The following is a 20,392-nucleotide window of genomic DNA, read 5'->3' on the forward strand; positions in this document are numbered from 1 at the left end:
GTCTTTGCTCAAATGTGAAACGGCCTATTCATTTTCATATATTAAATTTGAATCAACAGAGATTTGCAGATTTAATATGTGCCAAAACTTCCGCCTGTAAGCCATGGGTTCAATCCCCACTTTCAGAGCATTCTTTAGATCTCCCTCCAAAACACCAAGAACAAGCTCTAACCAGGAAAAAGAATTGAGTGTTTCAATAAAACTTAGGCTTTCAATGCAATCAAGCTTAAATAAAAAGGTTAAAACTAAGGGATTGATACAATTTAAAGCACATACCCCATTAGACTTGTGTATGGAGAGGTACATTTTATAACACATACCTCTTTATACGTGTGTATGGAGAGGTACCTTTTATAAAACAAACCTCATTAGACTTGTGTATGGAGAGGTACAACTTTAAGCACATACCTCATTAGACTTGTGTATGGAGAGGTACAATTTAAAGCACATACCTCATTAGACTTGTGTATGGAGAGGTACAATTTAAAGCACATACCTCATTAGACTTGTGTATGGAGAGGTACCTTTTATAAAACATACCTCATTAGACTTGTGTATGGAGAGGTAAAATTTATACCACATACCTCATTAGACTTGTGTATGGAGATGTAAAATTTAAAGCACATACCTCATAAGACTTGTGTATAGAGAGGTACAACTTCAAGCACATACCTCATTAGACGTGTGTATGGAGAGGTACAGTTTGAAGCACATACTTCATTAGAGTTTTGTATGGAGAGGTACAACTTTTTTACTAAAATTTATAGCACATACCTCATTAGACTTGTGTATCGAGAGGTTACGTAGACAGGCTATGGCTGCAGACCTCGTTTCTTTACGGGAATGCTTGAGACACCGGTGTAGAGCCGGCAGGGCTTTATATTGCACAATCAAGCTCTGGTGTTCAACTGGAATAAAGTGTAGCAGTAATAATTTAAAAACGCTGATGGGACTTAATATTGCACAATCAAGCTCTTGTGTTCAACTAGATTTTGAAATTTTTTCAATAAGCTGGAGAAATAGCTGGCACGACTTTATATTGCACAAAACTGAAATTAAAGGTTATCAGAAAGGTATGAAATTAGAGTAACTGTTGATAGGAAGGCACATTTAGCTCAAGACAATGTCTAGCCAGAGGAAGCGCAGTTAAGACCAGTTACATGGCAAGGTAATCTCTCAGTTATTTTTGCCAAAATATTTTTCAAAGCCCAACTAATTTTTGAAGCTTGAGTAAAACAAATTGCTTTACATCTCTTTTACACACATACACTAAAGTCCAGAAATTCTTGCCAGTTCCTTTGACCTGAACATTGTTCCAGCACAACTGACTCATGCTTTCTGCAAATCGTCTAAATGCCCTTAACATTTAAGGCAATTTTCATGAAAATCCATCAAAGGACTTTATGAGATGGACAGAATATGTTCCAGACGGATGGGCAGACAAAGTGCACTCCTATAATCAAACCCCCCATTCAGCGGAGCATCAATCCAGCAGAGTCATGATATTTCTCTATAGTATAGTGATTCATTTGTTCTCTTATTTTGCAGAAATATTCATAAGCCCAATTTATTATTTATTAAACATTTCACAAATATAACACCAATCGTGTACATACCATCAGAAGCTAAATTCCTCAGGACAAAACATGCTTGGCACTTTATCTGAAAACATGCAATAACGTTTCATGCAAATTAAGTTTAGTGGTTAACATTGAGTTATAAAATATATGCAAATTAAGTTTAGTGGTTAACATTGAGTTATAAAATATTTTCATGTAGAAAGAACACTTTAACATGAAAAAGATTTTACATAAAGTTTGATAAATTTTAAAATAAAACAAAAAAAACAACATTCTGTGAAAAGATTTAAAAAAACAACACTAATTAGTTTTATTTAAAGCCCTTTTTTGGCCAAAACTACCCTTAATTATTTATAATCTTTAAAACTACTAATTTGGTTTTAAGTCAAATTGAACAAAGTTTTCTTCACAAACAACAAACAGACATACTCGCTCGAATTTCGACGCCAGCAGTCGTATCATGAGAATAATGACATCATTGTAACCCACGGCAACCATCATTATCCGGTGTTTCTCTATAATCGCCAGGTTACTGAGGGCGGCACAACAATAGTATTGCACGTCGTGGTCGAAAGTGGACTGGAGCGCGGCTATGAGTATTGGTATGGCGCCATCTACCACTAGATCACTTCGATTCTCCTCTGAAAAGAGATAATTTCGCCCAATTGGAGCAAAAAGATACGATGTGATTACTAACTTCAATGTCACATGGTACCTTTTTGCATCAATGGGGCGAATTAACCCTTTACCACTCAGATTCATATTTTAAGGCATTTGTAGTTCCTTGGAAAGGTCAATTTATTAAAAGACTTTTCTTACTAGATTCAAGTAAGGGTTCATTTCCAACCCTAAGCTACTGATGAACAGAAATGGCACAAAATCTGAACAGACTGCAAGTTACTCGCAGGCTGCTCTGGTTTCATGATGTTTGCACATAGCAATTATCACTTTGCTTCTGAGGGGGAAAGGGATCATGGATTTAATTCATTTAAGTAACCCATTCTTTGACTTGAAAATGAAGTATAGACTTAAACTTGAGACATCTTACTTCATAGTTTGATACATGTAGATGTGGGCTATCAATTTTCCTCATGTCATAAGCACACTGTTCTACATTAGTAAAATTAATCTTATTTCAGGTGTAAACAAAGTTCAACGCAAAAATGACCAATTTTTAAAACTTGACAGCTTTAAAAATTTTACTGGTTGGACCAATTGTTTTAAGTCAAACAAAATGTCAACGAAAATGCATAGCCTTAGGCAGTAATTTCAATCTTTATCTCAGTATGGGATGGATGTATGGGTATGTACGATAATGAAACTTTCATTTCCTTAGCCCTTGTGACTTTGTTAATTTTATCTGTTGACCTTTAAATCAACAAAAACTTGTCACAGTAGTTATGAATATCCCCCTCCACCCCCCTTCCTCTCCATCTTCCCACTACATCTCCCCATTCAAACTGACCCCCCCCCCCCCCCCCTCCATCTCCACCCTCAACATCACAACACCACATGTAGTAATATGTATCACGTTGTAACAATGAAAATTTTGCCCCTGGGGCGTGGCCAGTTTTTAACCAAAAGTTTTTTTACACATTTCGATGTCAACCACATTTCCCAATAGCAAAGTGTACATGTATCCTTTTTCCCAAATCCTGCTCCAAAATTCCAAATTGATCACTTTGCTTTTGATCAATGCAATGATCTGCAGTAATGAGTTGTTAAGATAAGATTGACATGGATTTGTTTTTCCTATAAAATAAAAGTTTGTGGAAATTTTTTTTTCTGAAATAGCTGTTGTTATACCTGGGCCAAAATAAAAATAGGTCTGTTTCTGGTCTCCTTGGGGAAAAAACAGGGTCGGTAGGTAGGGATTTTATTTTTATTTTTTTATTTGTTTTGGTTTGGGGGGCGGGGGGTACTAAAATGGCAGGCTAATAAAGCTTTTAATAAGTAATACATGTATATATATGCTTTGTTTGCTTGATATTACATCTTATATGAACAAAAGACCCCCCAAAAATGTTGAGGGTCTGCGCCAATTCGGGAGACACGGTCGGGAGACCCGAAATGGACCTATTTTTTTTGGCCCTGTCTCTGCGATATTTTCTGTTTTACTTTCAAAAATCAGCTAGGGTTTTTAGATTGTGAAGTGTACACTAAGCAATTGTCTTTATAATTATTATGTTCAGGACAACCAAAACCCTCAAAACCCTCATAAAATAATTCATACCCTAAGAAGTAGTCTTAACAGTTCAATGACATCAAATGAAATCAATTACTTATAGCTTTATATCAGAGATGAGAATAAGTTCAAGAATTATTATATAAAAATGTAATGTGCCAACAAACTAACTTATTCATCAGTAATGGCTTTCAAAGTTTGAAAGCTTTAAGCAACTTGCTTCAAGTTCGTTGAAATGACGATTTTCAAAATATTTGTTGTAGGTTCAAAAAAAGAATGTACACTTTATGGTGAAAAAAGCAAATTAAATAACACTTTTGACTAAGAAAAATGATAAACTGATAAGTACATTAATGAATTATTGTCATTCAAAGTCAGTATAACAGTTGGGCATTTGTAACACTTTTCCTTGATTATTTGGAAAATACATGTACATGTAGTACCACGTGTGCAAGTGGTGGTAAACAAGCTTTGGCTTCCTGAGGGCCCAGATTCAAATCCTTGGCAAGGCAATTTTTAAAACAATAAATGTGTTTGTCAGAAACATTGTGTTCCCTTCTGCGTCGCTTTGATTTAGTTTTTTTGACCTTTGACCTTGAAGGATGACCTTGACCTTTCACCACTCAAATGTGCAGCTCCATGAGATACATATGCATGCCAAATATCAAGTTGCTATCTTCAATATTGCAAAAGTTATTGCAAATGTTAAAGTTGGCGCAAACCAACAGACCAACCAACCAACAGACAGGGCAAAAACAATATGTCCCCCACTATAGTGGTGAGGGACATAAAAAGTTTTCTATTTCAATTACTTAAGACTATTCAAACACTGTAGATTTGTTTGCAAACATATTTAATAACATTGTTCAAAAGTACAAAAATCGATGATCAATTAAATTAGTGCAATGTTACCTATGTGTGTAAGGTTGAGAATAGCCCCAGCAGCATTCCTCTGCACCCTGATGTCTGCAGACTGTACCAACAGGAGCAAGGCTGGTATACCATTCTCCATCGACACTAGCCTCTTGGCTGCATCTAAGGAACAAACAGTGTGGTATATTTAATTTGTAAACCTGTTTATTGGGATGAACTTACATGTAAAAACTTGCTGATGAGTAACTGGCTTTAAACAATCATTACAATAAGCTTTTTTAAAATTCTGATTTGCCCTATACTTGTGCCCCATTCTCTCAAGACTACAAAAGACAAAGAAGTAAAAATCCAAAATCAAACTTCAGAAAATTAAGACTTACACCTTGTTTAAATAATGCACACCTGGCATTCAAAGAGCACATGGTTGTTACTAGAAACCAGTGAACAAGTCTTATTGGGGCAAAAACCATATGGGGGAAATCCGAGTGCAATGTGCATTTAGTGTCATCACAGATCAGCACTTTCTGCCAACACTGGATTTTTTATTAAAAAAGAATTCTTTTAAACAAAACAGTCTATAAAAGTCGTTCTCAATTAGCCTCGACAGGCTTATCCAATACATCACTTTATAACATGACCTACGCTCCAGGAGTGAAATAACATAATGCTCAATTTTGTTTATTACACGAGTGTTATTTCACTAGTTATATAACTGTGAAATGACGTCATTTTTGTGACGAAATGACGTCATTATTCCAGCGAATTTCTTCAGTTAAACTCTTTTACAATGTGAATAAACGGTGAAAAGAGCATAAAAAAGAAAATGTGTTGGTCATGTTATAAATAGAATCTTACATTCGTTGTCATTTTGTATTGAATTTATTAAACTCGTCATCTAAATAAAGATAAAAACTCGGCAAGCCTCGTGTTTATCTTTATTAAGATGACTCGTTTAATAAATTCAATACAAAACGACCACTCATGCAAGATCCTATATATACACGTACGCATTAAGCCTAGTTCTCAGAACGCGGCTCATTTTTATAAAAATCGACTACAGGTTCACCTACCTGTGGTTGCCAGTGTGGTGATACAGCCGCTAGCATTGCACTGGACCTCCACGTTATCACTGTACAGTAACGGGATGAGATCCTTAAGGGCACCTGCCTCAACCAGCGTCACACGATTGATGGCTGCAAACAGTAATGTAAACCTATTTTTAATTGTTGTTATAAATCTATAAATGTACAGCATCCTATGGGATGGTTCTGGGCACGTGCTAGTGTTTTTTTTCCTTCTTTATAAAGTACCTGTAAACGGCACTTTCCCAATTACGAAAGAACTACAAATTTCCCAATTGCTGTCCAAAAAATTCCCAATTTAAGGTAAAAAAAAAAAAAAAAAAAAAAATTTTTTTTTTTTTTTTTAAATGCAACATTTTGTTAGTTTCCCTATGCAGCTCAATGGTTTGAACCTAGGTAAATATAATATTGACAGCTTGAAAACACTAAGTTATCAATTTTAAAGTATTTGGGAGCATAAAATCAAATACACCAATTTCCCAATTTGAGGGTTTCACGAGACTCGATTATTCCCAATTTTCAGGCTTTCACGACTTAATTTTTCCCAATTAGACCGGTACGGGTACTTTTCCCAATTGGACAAAAAAATCGCTGCATGCTTCAACCAGTTCCAATTGATGGCTTCAAAACAGAAATGATAACCATTTGAGCCTCAAACTGGGAAACTGAGCTTTATGAATGAACAGGTAAGCAAAGTGTCATCCCAGATTAACATGTGCAATGCATGCAGGGATATTTGTAGTCTGCTAAAAATGCCGTCTGCTGAATTTAAAAAATTAGCATTTTCTTTGATTTTTTTCAAAAAATACTATCACAATAGCAAACAGTTTGGATCCTGATGAGACACCACGTTCTGTGGCGTCTCATCTGGATCCAAACTGTTTGCAAAGGCCTTCAAAATTTGGTTCCCGCACTGAAAGGGTTAGGCACCTGATTGATGGGTACACAAGAACCAGTTTATTTCAAGCTAAGTAACTATCACTTTAATGGGGATTAAGAAAAAATTTTACTACAGTTTTGCACATATTGAGGGGTGAGAGTGACCTATCAAATAAAGACTTGTTAAACAGTTACAACAGCTTTACACTCAAAGGTTGATAATGGTCTTTCGGCACTTCTTGAACAGAGGGGGGAGGTAATTATCACACAATTATGGGCAATTGGATGCAATCATAATGGGAATCTGCCTCAATTAGGATCATTTAATTGTTGGCTGAAAAGTGAAATCATAACAAGTTTATTTGTTGCCTAGCTATTTATATGATTATCGCTGTTCTTAAATTGACAGGATTATCAGGGGTGTGATTTAAGAACTGCCTCAGGGGCAGAAAATCCCCCCCCCCCCCCACAGGTTTCACCAAAAGTGTTCTTTTGCATATAGACCCAGCAAAGTTTATAACTATTTGTAAAATAAATTAGACATTTTTTGTAGAAAGCAACTTCCTTATAATGCCAGTGCCACGCAATTGAAAGCCAAAAAGGGCATAATGCGCAATTGCTTAAATAACTTTAAAATATAAGCACACTTTGGTTATGATGTTGAAAAAAAATTGAGAAAATATCACATCTTCAACTTATGCAAAAGCCAGGGCAGAAATAAGAACATGATGTAGAACATATGAATAATGTTTAGTGAGGAATACAGCCTTCTTTTAACCAAGGACCACATGTTGCTATGTCTAATTGATTGTTTATATTATATCTTAGACAGAACACATGTCACCATCTGAATTGACGAACTACATCACTAACCTGTGAAAAAATAGCCCAAACATATGTTTCCAGTCATTCAAATGATAATACCACAGATGCGACACTGTGCACTGGGCCATTAAAGGGACATGACAAGAATAGATGCTTTTGCGTTCATGTGTTAAAAGCGTTGCAGTTGACAAGTTTGTTTCAGTTGAGTTTGTTACCTTAAGTGTTGGAACAATTTTGAGCATTTCTGTTCTTTTTGATAAAAAGACTACCAACGCTTAATAATGACATACTAACAATAAAAACAGTCAACAAGTTTTTCAAAAGCCACTTTAATGTTTTACGACAATTAAAGCATCTATTTATTACTATGAGAAGTTATGATATTAGAAAGATAAAAAAGATTACCTTGTGAATTTTAAGGATGCAGATGTCATCTGTTTGATGACAATTTTATAAAGATAAAAAAATATTACATTGTGTGTTTTCATGGAGCAGATGTGATCTGTTAAACATTGATGACAATTTGATGTAAATTACATTGCTAACAATGGTAACTGGTAGTTACATAACATACAAAAATTTTCTCACATGATAACAAGCACACCAAGAGATGATAAATACATGAGAAAACCAATAGGCTTATATTTGACTTGCTTGATTCAAAGTACTAATGAAAATTGATCACATTTCACATCAACAATTTCTGTTTTACCAGTATTTGTATGAAAGAGTGATTCACTGCAGATATTTATTTTTAGGATAGGCCAATGTGTTATTGACCTTAATCCTTTGTTTACAATAACTATTAAGGGTTCATTCAAATAAAGTTAAAATACACTGTACACTTTTATTTCAGTAGTGTATTCTGTACAACAAAAAGTTACGCAATAGTCCATTCATCAACTACATGTATAGACAAGTCTCTTTAACAAAACAACACAAAAGCCCTTAATCAAATAAACAAATCCAATTATTGTACTTTATCTACATGCCATTGACCAGTCATCTCCAGGGTTCAATGTCAGTTCATGACAAATGTTTACCTACCCAAAGGCATGATATATATATTGTTTCTTGCATATGGTTAAATGCAGTATATATGACAGAAACATCACGAGACAAAAACATAGAAAGAGACTACCAAAGACTTCATGTACATCGCTAGAAGGGTTAATCTGGTATTCTAAAAAACAAGTATGTTTTGCGTACAAATAGAGCGATGTCGGCAGTCTCTGGATACTTTAAAGATTATTTTTGATTGTTTTTTTAATATCCCAAAGTGCCGAACGGTTTTGAGCTGGTTACCTAAAACAGCCGTTTTTCATCCATTTCGTCTATATTGCTTAGCGTTACTCGTTTTAAAATGTCAAGTATGCTAGGAACAATTACGTAACTATTGTCGGGTAAGTTCGAACACCGTTGGGTCTTTCGGATACCTATAAGGTTTTTAATAAAACGATAAAAAACACAGAAAAATCTTTAGTTAAACATAGCGTTATCAAATTTTATTCACTTCTTTCTTGAGACTGTCCATTATACAAAAAATACAAATAGTTTTACTGACAATATTAACTCGTATGAAAATATTGTAAACTAGCTTAATCTTTTATGAAATTATTTCATGTTAAAACTTTTCATTTCAGTCATGTAACGCTTTAATTATGTAAAATAACCTACGCTTTTTACACCATTGTTCAAGTTCACGTGATAATACTTAAAAGCATCACTGTTTCTTATAATTGCGTCTGATACTTCAAACGTGTCAATCACACATCAGACAAACAAACTCCATCTTTGCTCTTTCTTTCTCGTCCAACAACTCATATTCCGGCCTGTTGGCACATATGTAATGCCAACGTGTTTGACAACTTTCACACTTAACCTATCTATACGGGTGTTGATAGCCCCGGTTACATGCAGGGCACATCTCAAATTCTTCCTCAAACCCATCACTCTTGTCTTCTTGCACCAGTTTACTCGTGTTTATATCACTGTCTGAGTCCTCATCACTCGATAAACTGTCATACTTTCTTTTCTTACTTTTCCCTTTTTTCATCTTCGCTGCAGCAGCTTTATTTTCTTCTTTTTCTTTCTTCTTTCGCAATTTCTCTTTCTCTCTTATTTTCTTCGCCTCTTCCTTCTCTTTTCTCTTTTCTTCTCATTCCTCATTTCTCAACAGTTTAGATTTTTCTTCTTCTTCCTGTCGCATTTTTTTTTCAAGAAGATATTCTCGGAATTTATCTGAAGTTACAGCTTTAGGCAACAATACCTTCTTTGATTTCTTATTTTCTGATGGCTTTATTGTAGGGATTTTCAAATACTTGGACATTGGCGATTCTGCTTTAGCTTTTGAAGTACAAGGGTCAATTTCTCCTGTTCTAAGTTGTTCAACGGGTCGATTTTGAGATTCTTCGGACTGACTTGTTGATCCAACAGCTGCACTTTCTTGAGACACATTCGTTTCCGATGGTTCTGTGTCTTCAGGTGTTTTATTTTGGACTGCATCTGTGACGATCAATACTGCCCAACTAGATTCATCTGTAACATTTTCTGATTGAGTCTCTGTGTCTTCTATTTCTTTGTTTTTACGTTCCTCTATTTTTTCTATTCTGGAACAGAACACAGGTTTGAAACTTATCCGTATTTAGAACTACGGAGCTATCAAGGGGGAAAAGACCCGCATCTGGAAAACTGTTGACTGCGTTTTCAACCTTGGTGAAAGCATACCATGCATGTTTGAAAATTTTTACAAATTCAAACTTTGTAACATACTCGCCCACATGATCAATCTGCCAGTTGCGCATTGCTGTCTTCCAGGATTCCTTAAGTGAGCAGAAGAAACGGAGGTCACACGACTGCATGAGATGACTTGCATGCTCTAATAGACAATAAAGAATAATGTCATTATCTCGGAAAATATCACAAGCTTCGAGAGTAAGGTGTGTCGAATGACCATCAACTAGTAGTATCAGCAGTTTTCTAACCTGACGCTCCTCTATATCGGGTATGAATACAGTTTCAAGCCAACTGGCAAACAATTCCGATTCCATCCATCTGTTTCTACTTCTGCCTTAAACTGCATCATCAAACCCTTCAAGCATATTCCTGGTGAATCTCTGGCCTGGAAACACAATCATCAGTCTGAGGAAGTGTGCTGCTGCACTCATGCCAGCCAGAACCGTAATCTGGGATTTGTCAGAGGCGGATACACTGTAGACGGATTTGGCCCCACGCACACCTAGTACATGTCCCGTTTTAACTGCCAAGGAAAATCCTGACTCATCCACGTTGTACATTCTGGTAGGATCTAAGAGTATATTTTTGTCCTCGACAACCTCATTAATGTACTCTCTAAAGTCATGAAACCATCCTTAAACACGCTCTGGGGTTATCACCGCACGTTCTTTTCCAAGTTGTCTGGGAGATCTCAGTTTAATCTCAGGATGCCTCTCCATAAATGCATAGTACCAGTCCTTGCCAGGCACCCCATCTTTAAACGGCGTTTTGTGTCCATATTCCTTTACAAATTTGCCAACAGTCCTTATCAGTTCATATTTAGTCCGTCCATAACCGATATGTGACATTTGTGTCAGCCACTCGACTATCCTCTTCTCCTCAGCATCTTTGAGAAATGTATGTGGCCCCATTGTGCATTCGATGCTGGAATGACCCTTAACCTTGTCAAATATCGTACACCTAGGTACATCGTAGAGCCTGGATGCCTTTAACTAGCCCATAGATTTACTTTTTACTGCTCTTACTGCATTTTCCAGGGCAGTCTTGTCATACTTTAGTTGACGACTCATCCTAAAAGTAAAATACAGAGTCTTTGCATGCTGGGAAATTTGTTGTCTGCTAAAATGTCGTCTGCTAAATTTATAAAATTAGCATTTTCTTCATTTTTTTCAAAGAATACTATAAAAATAGCAAACAGTTTGAATCCTGATGAGACGCCACGTTCTGTGGCTTTTCATCTGGGTCCAAACTGTTTGCAAAGGCCTTCAAAATTCGGTTCCAGCACTGAAAGAGCTAAACAACTAACCAAATACATAGCAACAGGGTCAGGAAACACTCCAGGCTGATAGAATTATCTAAATATTTGACTTTCGTGTTTTTTCTTTTCTCAGAAAGGTATTAATAGACAAAATTTCCTTATTTCAAAACCATTTACATTGACACATGGTCAAAACCATTTAAATTGACACATGGTCAAAACCATTTACATTGACACATGGTCAAGAGACTATCAATTGCTAATATGAGTTAAAGTTTTTATATACGTTTGTATCAAGCTTCATTCTAAAAAACAGGCATCCAGAAGAGCCGACTTTTGAATTTTATGTCGGCTCTTTCGTATACATGTTCCTACGTCCTACCCATACAAATCGCGTGACGTCACATTTATACTTGTCATTTATGACTGTAACCTCTTTACATAACATAATTCACTTGTACGCTGTCAAGCTTTAATTTAAACAATATTATTCGTTAATCATGTCATCAAGGTTGCTTAGCATACCCAGTTAAAACGTTAAAGAAAATTCTTACCTTCAGAACAAGTGATTGTTTTTCTAGTTTTTCAAAATGTCCGCGCCTTGAAACTTGGCAAAACCGGAAAAGAAAGATCCCGCTTTCTGCTCATGCGTAGATAATGACTTCCAAGAGGTGAAATGTAAACTTATTTTGGATAGGCTAAAAGCATACAGACTTAGACCCTATTCGGAGAAGCCGCTCTACATAAAAGTTAATTTAATTTTTTCACAGGGTTACGCATTGAACATTATCAGTGCAATATTAAGTCCATGTATGAAATTTTATTATGAACAAATTATAAGTCTTGAATCTGAATGAATTGCATGTACATATGAAAATGTCACTCTTTCAGCGCTACATTTTGTGCATCCTATTCTGTGATACATGTACATCTGTTCCATATGCTAGTATCTGAACTTTATACAGGGGTTTTTTGGCCCGATTTTATAGCCGAAATTTGGCTATGTTCCCAATCTCAAAAAGTATACTTTTTTCCCAAAATGTGGCAAAAAATTCCCAATTTCAAATTTCAAAAAAAAAATTATAGAAAGAAGTGTCTAATGCGTATTTTATTTTATCTCAATTTTAATTCAATTACATCTAACGAAGTATTATATGATTTTGTTCTTTTAATTTAAATGATTACAATGTATAAAGAGTTATATCAAATTTTGTATTTCCCTAATCAGTGGAATTTTCGTGTGGAAAAAAAAGGCAAATGAATTTTTTTTCCCCAATTTCATGAAAATGCCAATAAAATTCCAAATTCCAAAGCCATGGGCTATCTTCCCAAGAAGTTGAAAAAAAACTGTTATACAGGCTAATATAGCGTTTATTCCTAAATATTAAGTAAATACCTCAAAACAATACTCTTGCCAATCCGATATGTTGACCATTTACCCCAATTTGAAGGTGAAACTTCCCAAAATCATCGGGAAATACATTTAATGATCAACAATGTTCTTAAAAAAAAATTGCATAACAAGCTTTCTTTAATTTAACCTAGCAACCTAGTTTGTGACCCCACATGACCAGTTGCAAACCGGGCCAAGATATTATTGGAAGCTTAATGATGATCAGACAATGCGGCATCTATAGAGTTACCAAGCAAATGTTGATGACGGACAATCAACGATGGACATAATAATAAAAGTGCATTCAAGATTTTTTTTAAGTTGCTATTACTAACATGTCATGTTCACCAATCTTAATTAAAATAAATAAATTAAAAGTAGTAAGACATTGAAATCAAGCCATCACATGGGATATTGTGTTGGTTTGTGACAGGCATATTACATGTATCTTAAAACAATCTGGGCGTGTTGGTTTGTGCTAGGCATACATGTACTACATGTATCTTGTAATGTAATCGATAACCTGTGGCGTTCAAGTACCATTTCCCAGTGATTTTTTTTTTTGCTTTATATTTTATAGCCTGTGCCTTTTTGATCGGGAAAAAAGCGCAATAAACCATGAAATTGGGAAAACTTAAACATTATTAATATGATTATAAATAACAGTACATCAATTGTTTTCAAGTAGATGTTTAACTTCTTTCTAAAATTTTTATTATTAAGTGCTAAGGAATTAAATTGCTGTATAATAAACTAAATAAACCAATGATTAACCCTTTACCACTTAGATATGTATTTTGCCGCATTTGTAGTCCCTTAGGAGGCTTATTTTAATTTCTTACTAGATTCGAGTTTAAGAGGTTTCATTTCCAACCATAAGATGCTGACGAGTAGCAAACAGCATAAAACCTGAACAGACTGCGAGTTACTCCCAGGCTGTTCTGGTTTTATGCTGCTTGCATATAACCATTTTCAATTTGTTTCCGAGTGGGAAAGGGTTAAAGAAAAACATTAAAGTTTCATGGAGAGTGAAAGCACGGTTAATATTTAAACTTTTTTTAATTCAAGAGCCTTTAAAAAATTGAAGTGCTCCAAATATTTGGCTTGTTATGGAACGTTATCGAGATATTATGCTCACAATGATTATCACCAAGTTCGTTGATGATCTGATTTTAAATGTTTCAGTAAGAAAGTGGGCAAGGTTAATTTTGCTTTTTTTTGTAATTTAAGGGCCATAATTCAGAAGTGCTTCAAGCAGTTTATCAAACTTCGTAATGATACCATGCCTGCAAACATTATCATTAAATTTGATAACGATCCGATTTCAACTGCTTTTGTTAACAGGTGGACACAAGTGTGTTCGTTATAAAGAAGACTAGTTCCAAAGAAACGGACTCAGTGCGTTTCAAGAAAGCCTTACGTTTTCCATGCAATCGAGCTCAAATAAATAGGTTTAAACTAACCTTTAAATCGTCACTTACCAGGCCCGTTGAGAACAAAGTTGCTGATTGCGAGAGAGGACAGCTTCTGAACGACGCAGTGTGGGGACCGCAGTAACGCCACCAGCGGAGTGGCCAGAGCATTGGAAATAGGGACCTTCACTGGAAAAATGAGAGAACTGGCATTATGCAGATATCAATAAATAATTAATTCAAATTGTCACTTACCAGGAACATTTAGAACAAAGATGCTGATTGCCAGAGAAACTTGCCTTAAGTTTTTTGTTAAATACATGCATATAATATTTCTAAAGAGGGAAATCTAAAGAATGCTTCCAACGGTGTGGATCCAGTCCATGACCTCCTAGTCTCAAGGCAGACACTTTATAAATTACATCAAAGCGTCCTTTTTCATTTGTGTTTTTATCCAAGGTGATAAATCATTCCAAATGATGCCTACAATGTCCTTCACTTAAGTTTCACAATGTATTTGCTTTTGCATTTCAATAGGAAGTATTTACCAGTAAAGTGGAGGTTTCTTTAAAATCAGTAATACTTTAGACTAACGCCAGTTTTATTTTCAGAACAGTCTCTCATTTCAAAAGATATTTATATGAAAACTTTTTAACAAATGCTCTTAATTAACATCAATTTAATTTACCTTAATTTCTATTTCAATTCTCAATAGAAGTAATTTAATAGAACTGTATAGGTATTTGTGTCAAATCAATTACAACTGTATGTTATAGGTTAGTACCATCAATGACTAATGGATCTTTTTTGTTCACATTAAATGACTAATGGATCTTTTTTGTTCACATTAAATGACTAATGGATCTTTTTTGTTCACATTAAATGACTAATGGATCTTTTTTGTTCACATTAAATGACTAATGGATCTTTTTTGTTCACATTATTTCACACATAAAATCAACCTTATTCTGGATAATCTGGGCTTAACCTTTTGCATGCTGGGAAATTTGTCGTCTGCTAAAATGTTGTCTGCTAAATTTCTAAAATTAGCATTTTCTTCGATTTTTTTTCAAAGAATACTATCAGAATACATGTAGCAAACAGTTGGATCCTGATGAGACGCCACGTTCTGTGGCATCTCATCTGGATCCAAACTGTTTGCACATGCCTTCAAAATTCGGTTCCCGCACTGAAAAGGTTAATGCGTGTGCATAGTGTTTACCCAGATCAGCCTCTGCAGTCCATCTTTATGGAATTTTTCATTTACATGAATGTCTCTTCTAAAGCAAATTCAGTTAAGGCTGCGAGTCACCCCTTAGTAGCCAGAGCAGACTGCACAGGCTAATACGGGACGACACTTTACGCATATGAATTAAACCCAGTTGTTCAAAAATGAGGCTTAAACGCACAAAAACGCTATGTGATAACATACTTTTCCCGCTGATTTCACTATAACACAGAGCAGCAGACTTTTGCAGTTCCATGTTATCGGAGTACGTGAGAATGCCGAGGGCCCTCGTGTGATGCTCATCCAGCACTGGAGTCTTGGTTTCCTCTGGAAATCATGTCAAATAGGTTAACCCTTTCCCTCTCAGAAGCAAAGTGAAAATGGCTATGTGCAAACAGCAAAAAAACAGAACAGCCTGCGAGTTACTCGCAGTCTGTTCAGGTTTAATGCTGTTTGCTGCTTATCAGCATCTAAGGGTTTGGATTGAAGCCTTCAAAATTTGTATCTCGTAAAAAAAGTCTTAAATAAAATTTAACTTTCTAAGGGACTACAAATGTGATAAAATACATATCTACCGTCTTTATCCTAATAAACGCTCATGCCCTAATAAACGCGCCCCTATCATATAATAAAATGAAGGAGTGATCAAAATAATAGCGCCCCCATTTCTCGGCTGCTAAGGGGTAAAGTAATTGCATTTTATTGACAGAAATTTGTTTATCATCAAGGTAATTTGCAAAAACCTTATAGAAATAAAACTTAAATAATAATAGCATATATATTTGGAACAGATCGATGTAAGAATTAAACTCCAACATGCAGGCGATTGTATTATTGTATCGGTGTTTTCAGTTTGAAATGTCGAATTCATGTTACATTTTTTTAATGTCACCGTGCATTTAAAATACGGATCTACCCAGGTTGTTCAATATGCGGTACACTGGGCCGAAGCTACCTTAACCATAAACCTTCTCTAATTCACACTGTTCATATCTTGGCCACGCGTACTGTGACAGTTCTCACTACGGTCATATCGACACAGCCCTTTCATTTCACATGATAATAAGGCGTAGTATTCTTATAAAACTATTTGTGATATGTTTACGATTGCTTAATGAACTCGGAACTTTTCGCAAATACCGGTTAACACATTTTAGGTGTTGGCTCATATTATACCTAACGGAGGGTGAAATAAACGCGCCCTCTTTGTGATTTGCATTGTGCTTGGGCGCGTTTATTAGGATAAAGACGGGTAAGTGACAAATGGTAAATACCACAAGCTTAAGGTATGTAAGGTACCTACATGCCAAATATGTAAGAGATCGGTAAAATATTGAAGGCGCTAAGAGAAACTGTAACAAAAGTGTGATGGAAAAATATCTATTATTAGCCTCGGTGACCTTGACCCCAGTGACCTCAAACCTCATCAAAAGGTAGAGGTCCATGCAAGGTACCTACATGCCAAATATGTATGAGATCAGTAAAATATTGAAGGCCCTATGAGAAACTGTAACAAAAGTGTAACGGAAGGAAGGAAGTAAGGAACTTCAAACTGGCAATTAAATGCTACCCGAACATTGTCGGGAAGCATACAATTGTACAATCTTTTATGTATTCAAAAATAAAAAAAACATGTTTAATCTAAAGCATTTTAAAAATTGTTGCATCCATTTAATTGACCGTAATATAATTTTATAGTTTTAACATTTTAGATTAAACCTACATTTATTAAAGCTTTATTGTTTCAAAAGCACAATTCTTATTGAAACGCTTTCCGTTCCCTTTCCAGACAGAACCACTACTAGGTGTCTTTAGAGGAGATCTAAAGATTTTCTTTCCCAGAAATCTCCAACCATGGGGATTGAACCTGCAACCTTACAGCTGATAGACCAAAACCATATCCACCATGCCACGATGACAAATTGTTATAATTTAGTCTGTCTAAATATTGTAGGTTTCTTTTCAAGTGGAAAATGCATGTGTTTTTTTAATTGTTTTATTTGTTTTTATGCAAACATAAAATATGCTATCCCTCTGAACTAAACCCACCTATCCAAAACGAATTAACATAATTGATATGGTATGTGCTATCAAAAGTATATTACAGACGTTGTTAATTGTATCATTTTTAATGTTATTTCTTTAAATCACCACTTGACATGGCAGTTCAGTTTCTATTCGGCTGAAAAGAGATTATAGCTGATATGGTTACGAAATGTCGCGCCAGTCAAAAATCATAAAAAGCGACTTTTAAAGTTATGGTAGCCAGAACTTACATTAATTATGATGATAAAAGCAACCTTTGCAATATCATATCAGTAATCATAAAACAGCGGTTTTGTAAATGTATGTACCAGTTTATGCATATATCAAATAGAAAACATTGTCAATCGGAACATGATACTATAACCAGGAGTGGTGATACAGATTATATAGCTCAAACCAAATGAAACATGGTAATGCTGGGGCTTTTAATTAATGGATTTTTTAGGTGTAATAGTTCAGGTGTTTAGTAGCGAAGTAGACGCCATGCATATAATTAAAGTTACGAAACTACCTTAAAACGTCTCATTTAAAATATTCATTATACTTAACCACAACTTAAATGTTATATAAATGCCCCAGGTTGGTTTTACTTTATCAATGGGATATATCAGGGCATTAACAATCGACAGGGTAAGCTGTTTGCTGCTGGTGAGAAAAGATCACAACATTTTATAATTCCAATCATCCTTTATCTTGTATCATGTATTTGTATGCTAATTTCTCTAAGTGAAGGCATGTGTATATATATATATATATATATATATATATATATATATATATATATATATATATATATATATATATATATATATATATATATATGTATAACTATATATAACTTCAAAGACATATAAAGCATTAAATTATTTGTATCCATAGAAAATGACTTGAAAACTGCAGTTGGCTGACAGCAGCTGTAAATAAATGATTCGCACTAAAAAACAATGTTTGTTTAACAAGAGACTTGGGATAAATTATAATCAGTTGTTATACAGGCCTTTTCCGTCCTATGCCACAGGTCTGAATATCGGTTCCCAAAGCTAATCTGGTTGTTGTTTTTGTTGTGATTGGACTGTCCGTCTGTCTGTCCGTCTGTCTGTCCGTCTTTCCGTCACACTTTGTGTTTAGGTTTCGAAAAATGCTCATAACTTCTATGTCTCTTGAGATATAACATCATATTTGGAATGCATGTGTATATGGACAAGGCCTTCCATATGCACACAAATTTTTACCCCTGTGACCTTGACCTTGAACTTAGGGTCCCCGTTTAGGTTTTGAAAAATGCTCATAACATCTATGTCCCTTGAGATATAACCGTCATATTTGGTATGCATGTGTATATGGACAAAGCATTTCCAAACACACACACATTTTTACCCCTGTGACCTTGACCTTGAACTTAGGGTCCGCGCTTAGGTTTTGAAATATGCATTTAGGTTTTGAAAAATGCTCATAACTTCTATGTCCCTTGAGATATAACCTTCATATTTGGTATGCATGTGAATATGGACAAAGTCTTTCCATATGCACAACAATTTTTACCCCTGTGACCTTCACCTTGAAGTTAGGGTCCGCGTTTAGGTTCCGAAATCTGCGTTTATGTTTTGAAAAATGCTCATCAACTTCTATGTCCCTTGAGATATAACCTTCATATTTGGTATGCATGTGTATATGGACAAGGCCTTTCCATGCGCACACAAATTTTTACCCCTGTGACCTTGACCTTGAACTTAGGGTCTGCGTTTAGGTTTCAAAATCTGCGTTTAGGTTTCGAAAAAAGTTCATAACTTCTATCAAGCGTTTATAGGGGGGCATAAGTCATCCTATGGTGACAGCTCTTGTTTCTTCATCATTTAGCGACTCTCTAAATACAGTTTCCTTATTAAAGGGGTAAACCGAGGTTAATAAAATGTTGGGACAAATATCTTACAGCTCAGGAACAGTTTGTGACATTTTCAATATTTTTAAACCTATTCAACTTAACATTTGTGTTGTTTGTATTTACAATTGTATTTGTTTGTACATGATACAGAGAAAAGACTCCATAAAACTCAAAAACAACATACACAAGCACACAGTGCTCTAAAAATGTTTAACAGAGAATTGAAGATATTATTTCTCATTATTGCCCTGTAGAGACGGCGTCCTTCTGTGTGTCAGTCTGTCGGTTTGTCTGTATAATATGTTCTATGTCTGTGAAGCGATCTATTAAGTGTCGATGTACAGTACAGCCACACGAAACAAACATAATCCTCGTTCAAGCCACGGCCAGAACATTAGTACTCGGCATGTTTTTATGTATAAATAAAGCTTATTAAGACTTATGAAGTTACTTATTATTATTTATGTATTTACATACTTTTAAAAGTAATAATATAGTCAATGACATTGATGTTGTAAGGTTTCTTAGATGATTGTCATAATTAATAAGGTCGGAATAACTGACAGTTTCGCGCTGCGAAAAAGTGGCGACAACTTTTTTTGGGCCAGTACCCCTGGACCGTAATGTTTGTTACAAACTTTTTATATTTTTTATTCAGACAGCTTCAGAAACAATGATATAGCTGTTGAAATGGTTGAGTGTATGAGTGTGCATTTGTGTGTCTGTTATTGTATGTGTGTGTGTTTAGGTTTGTACAGACAGTAACTTCATCATGCGCATTTGCCATGTTTTCTGATCAGAAATTTTCAATTAAGTGACATAAGGGTGGTTTATTTTGGCACTCAAGTCAGGGTTTTATACAAGCAATGGTTAATTTACTTACATGTGTAAGGCATTAATAAGCATGACATTGTGTTCTTGTTCAAAAAGTCCATGTGTACTGCACGTTAATGCTTCACAATTTTGTCACGGATTTCAGACCTATTCAATGACTTATTCTTATAGGTTAAGAT

At 35.1% G+C, this 20,392-nt stretch overlaps 1 protein-coding gene across 1 annotated transcript in view; it reads right to left on the reverse strand.

The window, feature by feature from the left end:
* Positions 1-20,392, reverse strand: part of LOC127872947 (uncharacterized) — a 45,336-nt gene that overhangs the window by 11,906 nt on the left and 13,038 nt on the right. Inside the window, exons 3-9 of the mRNA XM_052416467.1 lie at positions 15,656-15,778; positions 14,293-14,412; positions 5,709-5,831; positions 4,678-4,800; positions 2,010-2,221; positions 1,617-1,662; positions 775-908 (exon numbers count right to left, since the gene is read on the reverse strand). Of these exons, the coding sequence (XP_052272427.1) occupies positions 775-908; positions 1,617-1,662; positions 2,010-2,221; positions 4,678-4,800; positions 5,709-5,831; positions 14,293-14,412; positions 15,656-15,778 (881 nt within the window). The remainder of the gene's footprint in view (positions 1-774; positions 909-1,616; positions 1,663-2,009; positions 2,222-4,677; positions 4,801-5,708; positions 5,832-14,292; positions 14,413-15,655; positions 15,779-20,392) is intronic.

Source organism: Dreissena polymorpha, chromosome 3 (assembly GCF_020536995.1).
Source record: "Dreissena polymorpha isolate Duluth1 chromosome 3, UMN_Dpol_1.0, whole genome shotgun sequence".
NCBI lineage: Eukaryota > Metazoa > Mollusca > Bivalvia > Myida > Dreissenidae > Dreissena > Dreissena polymorpha.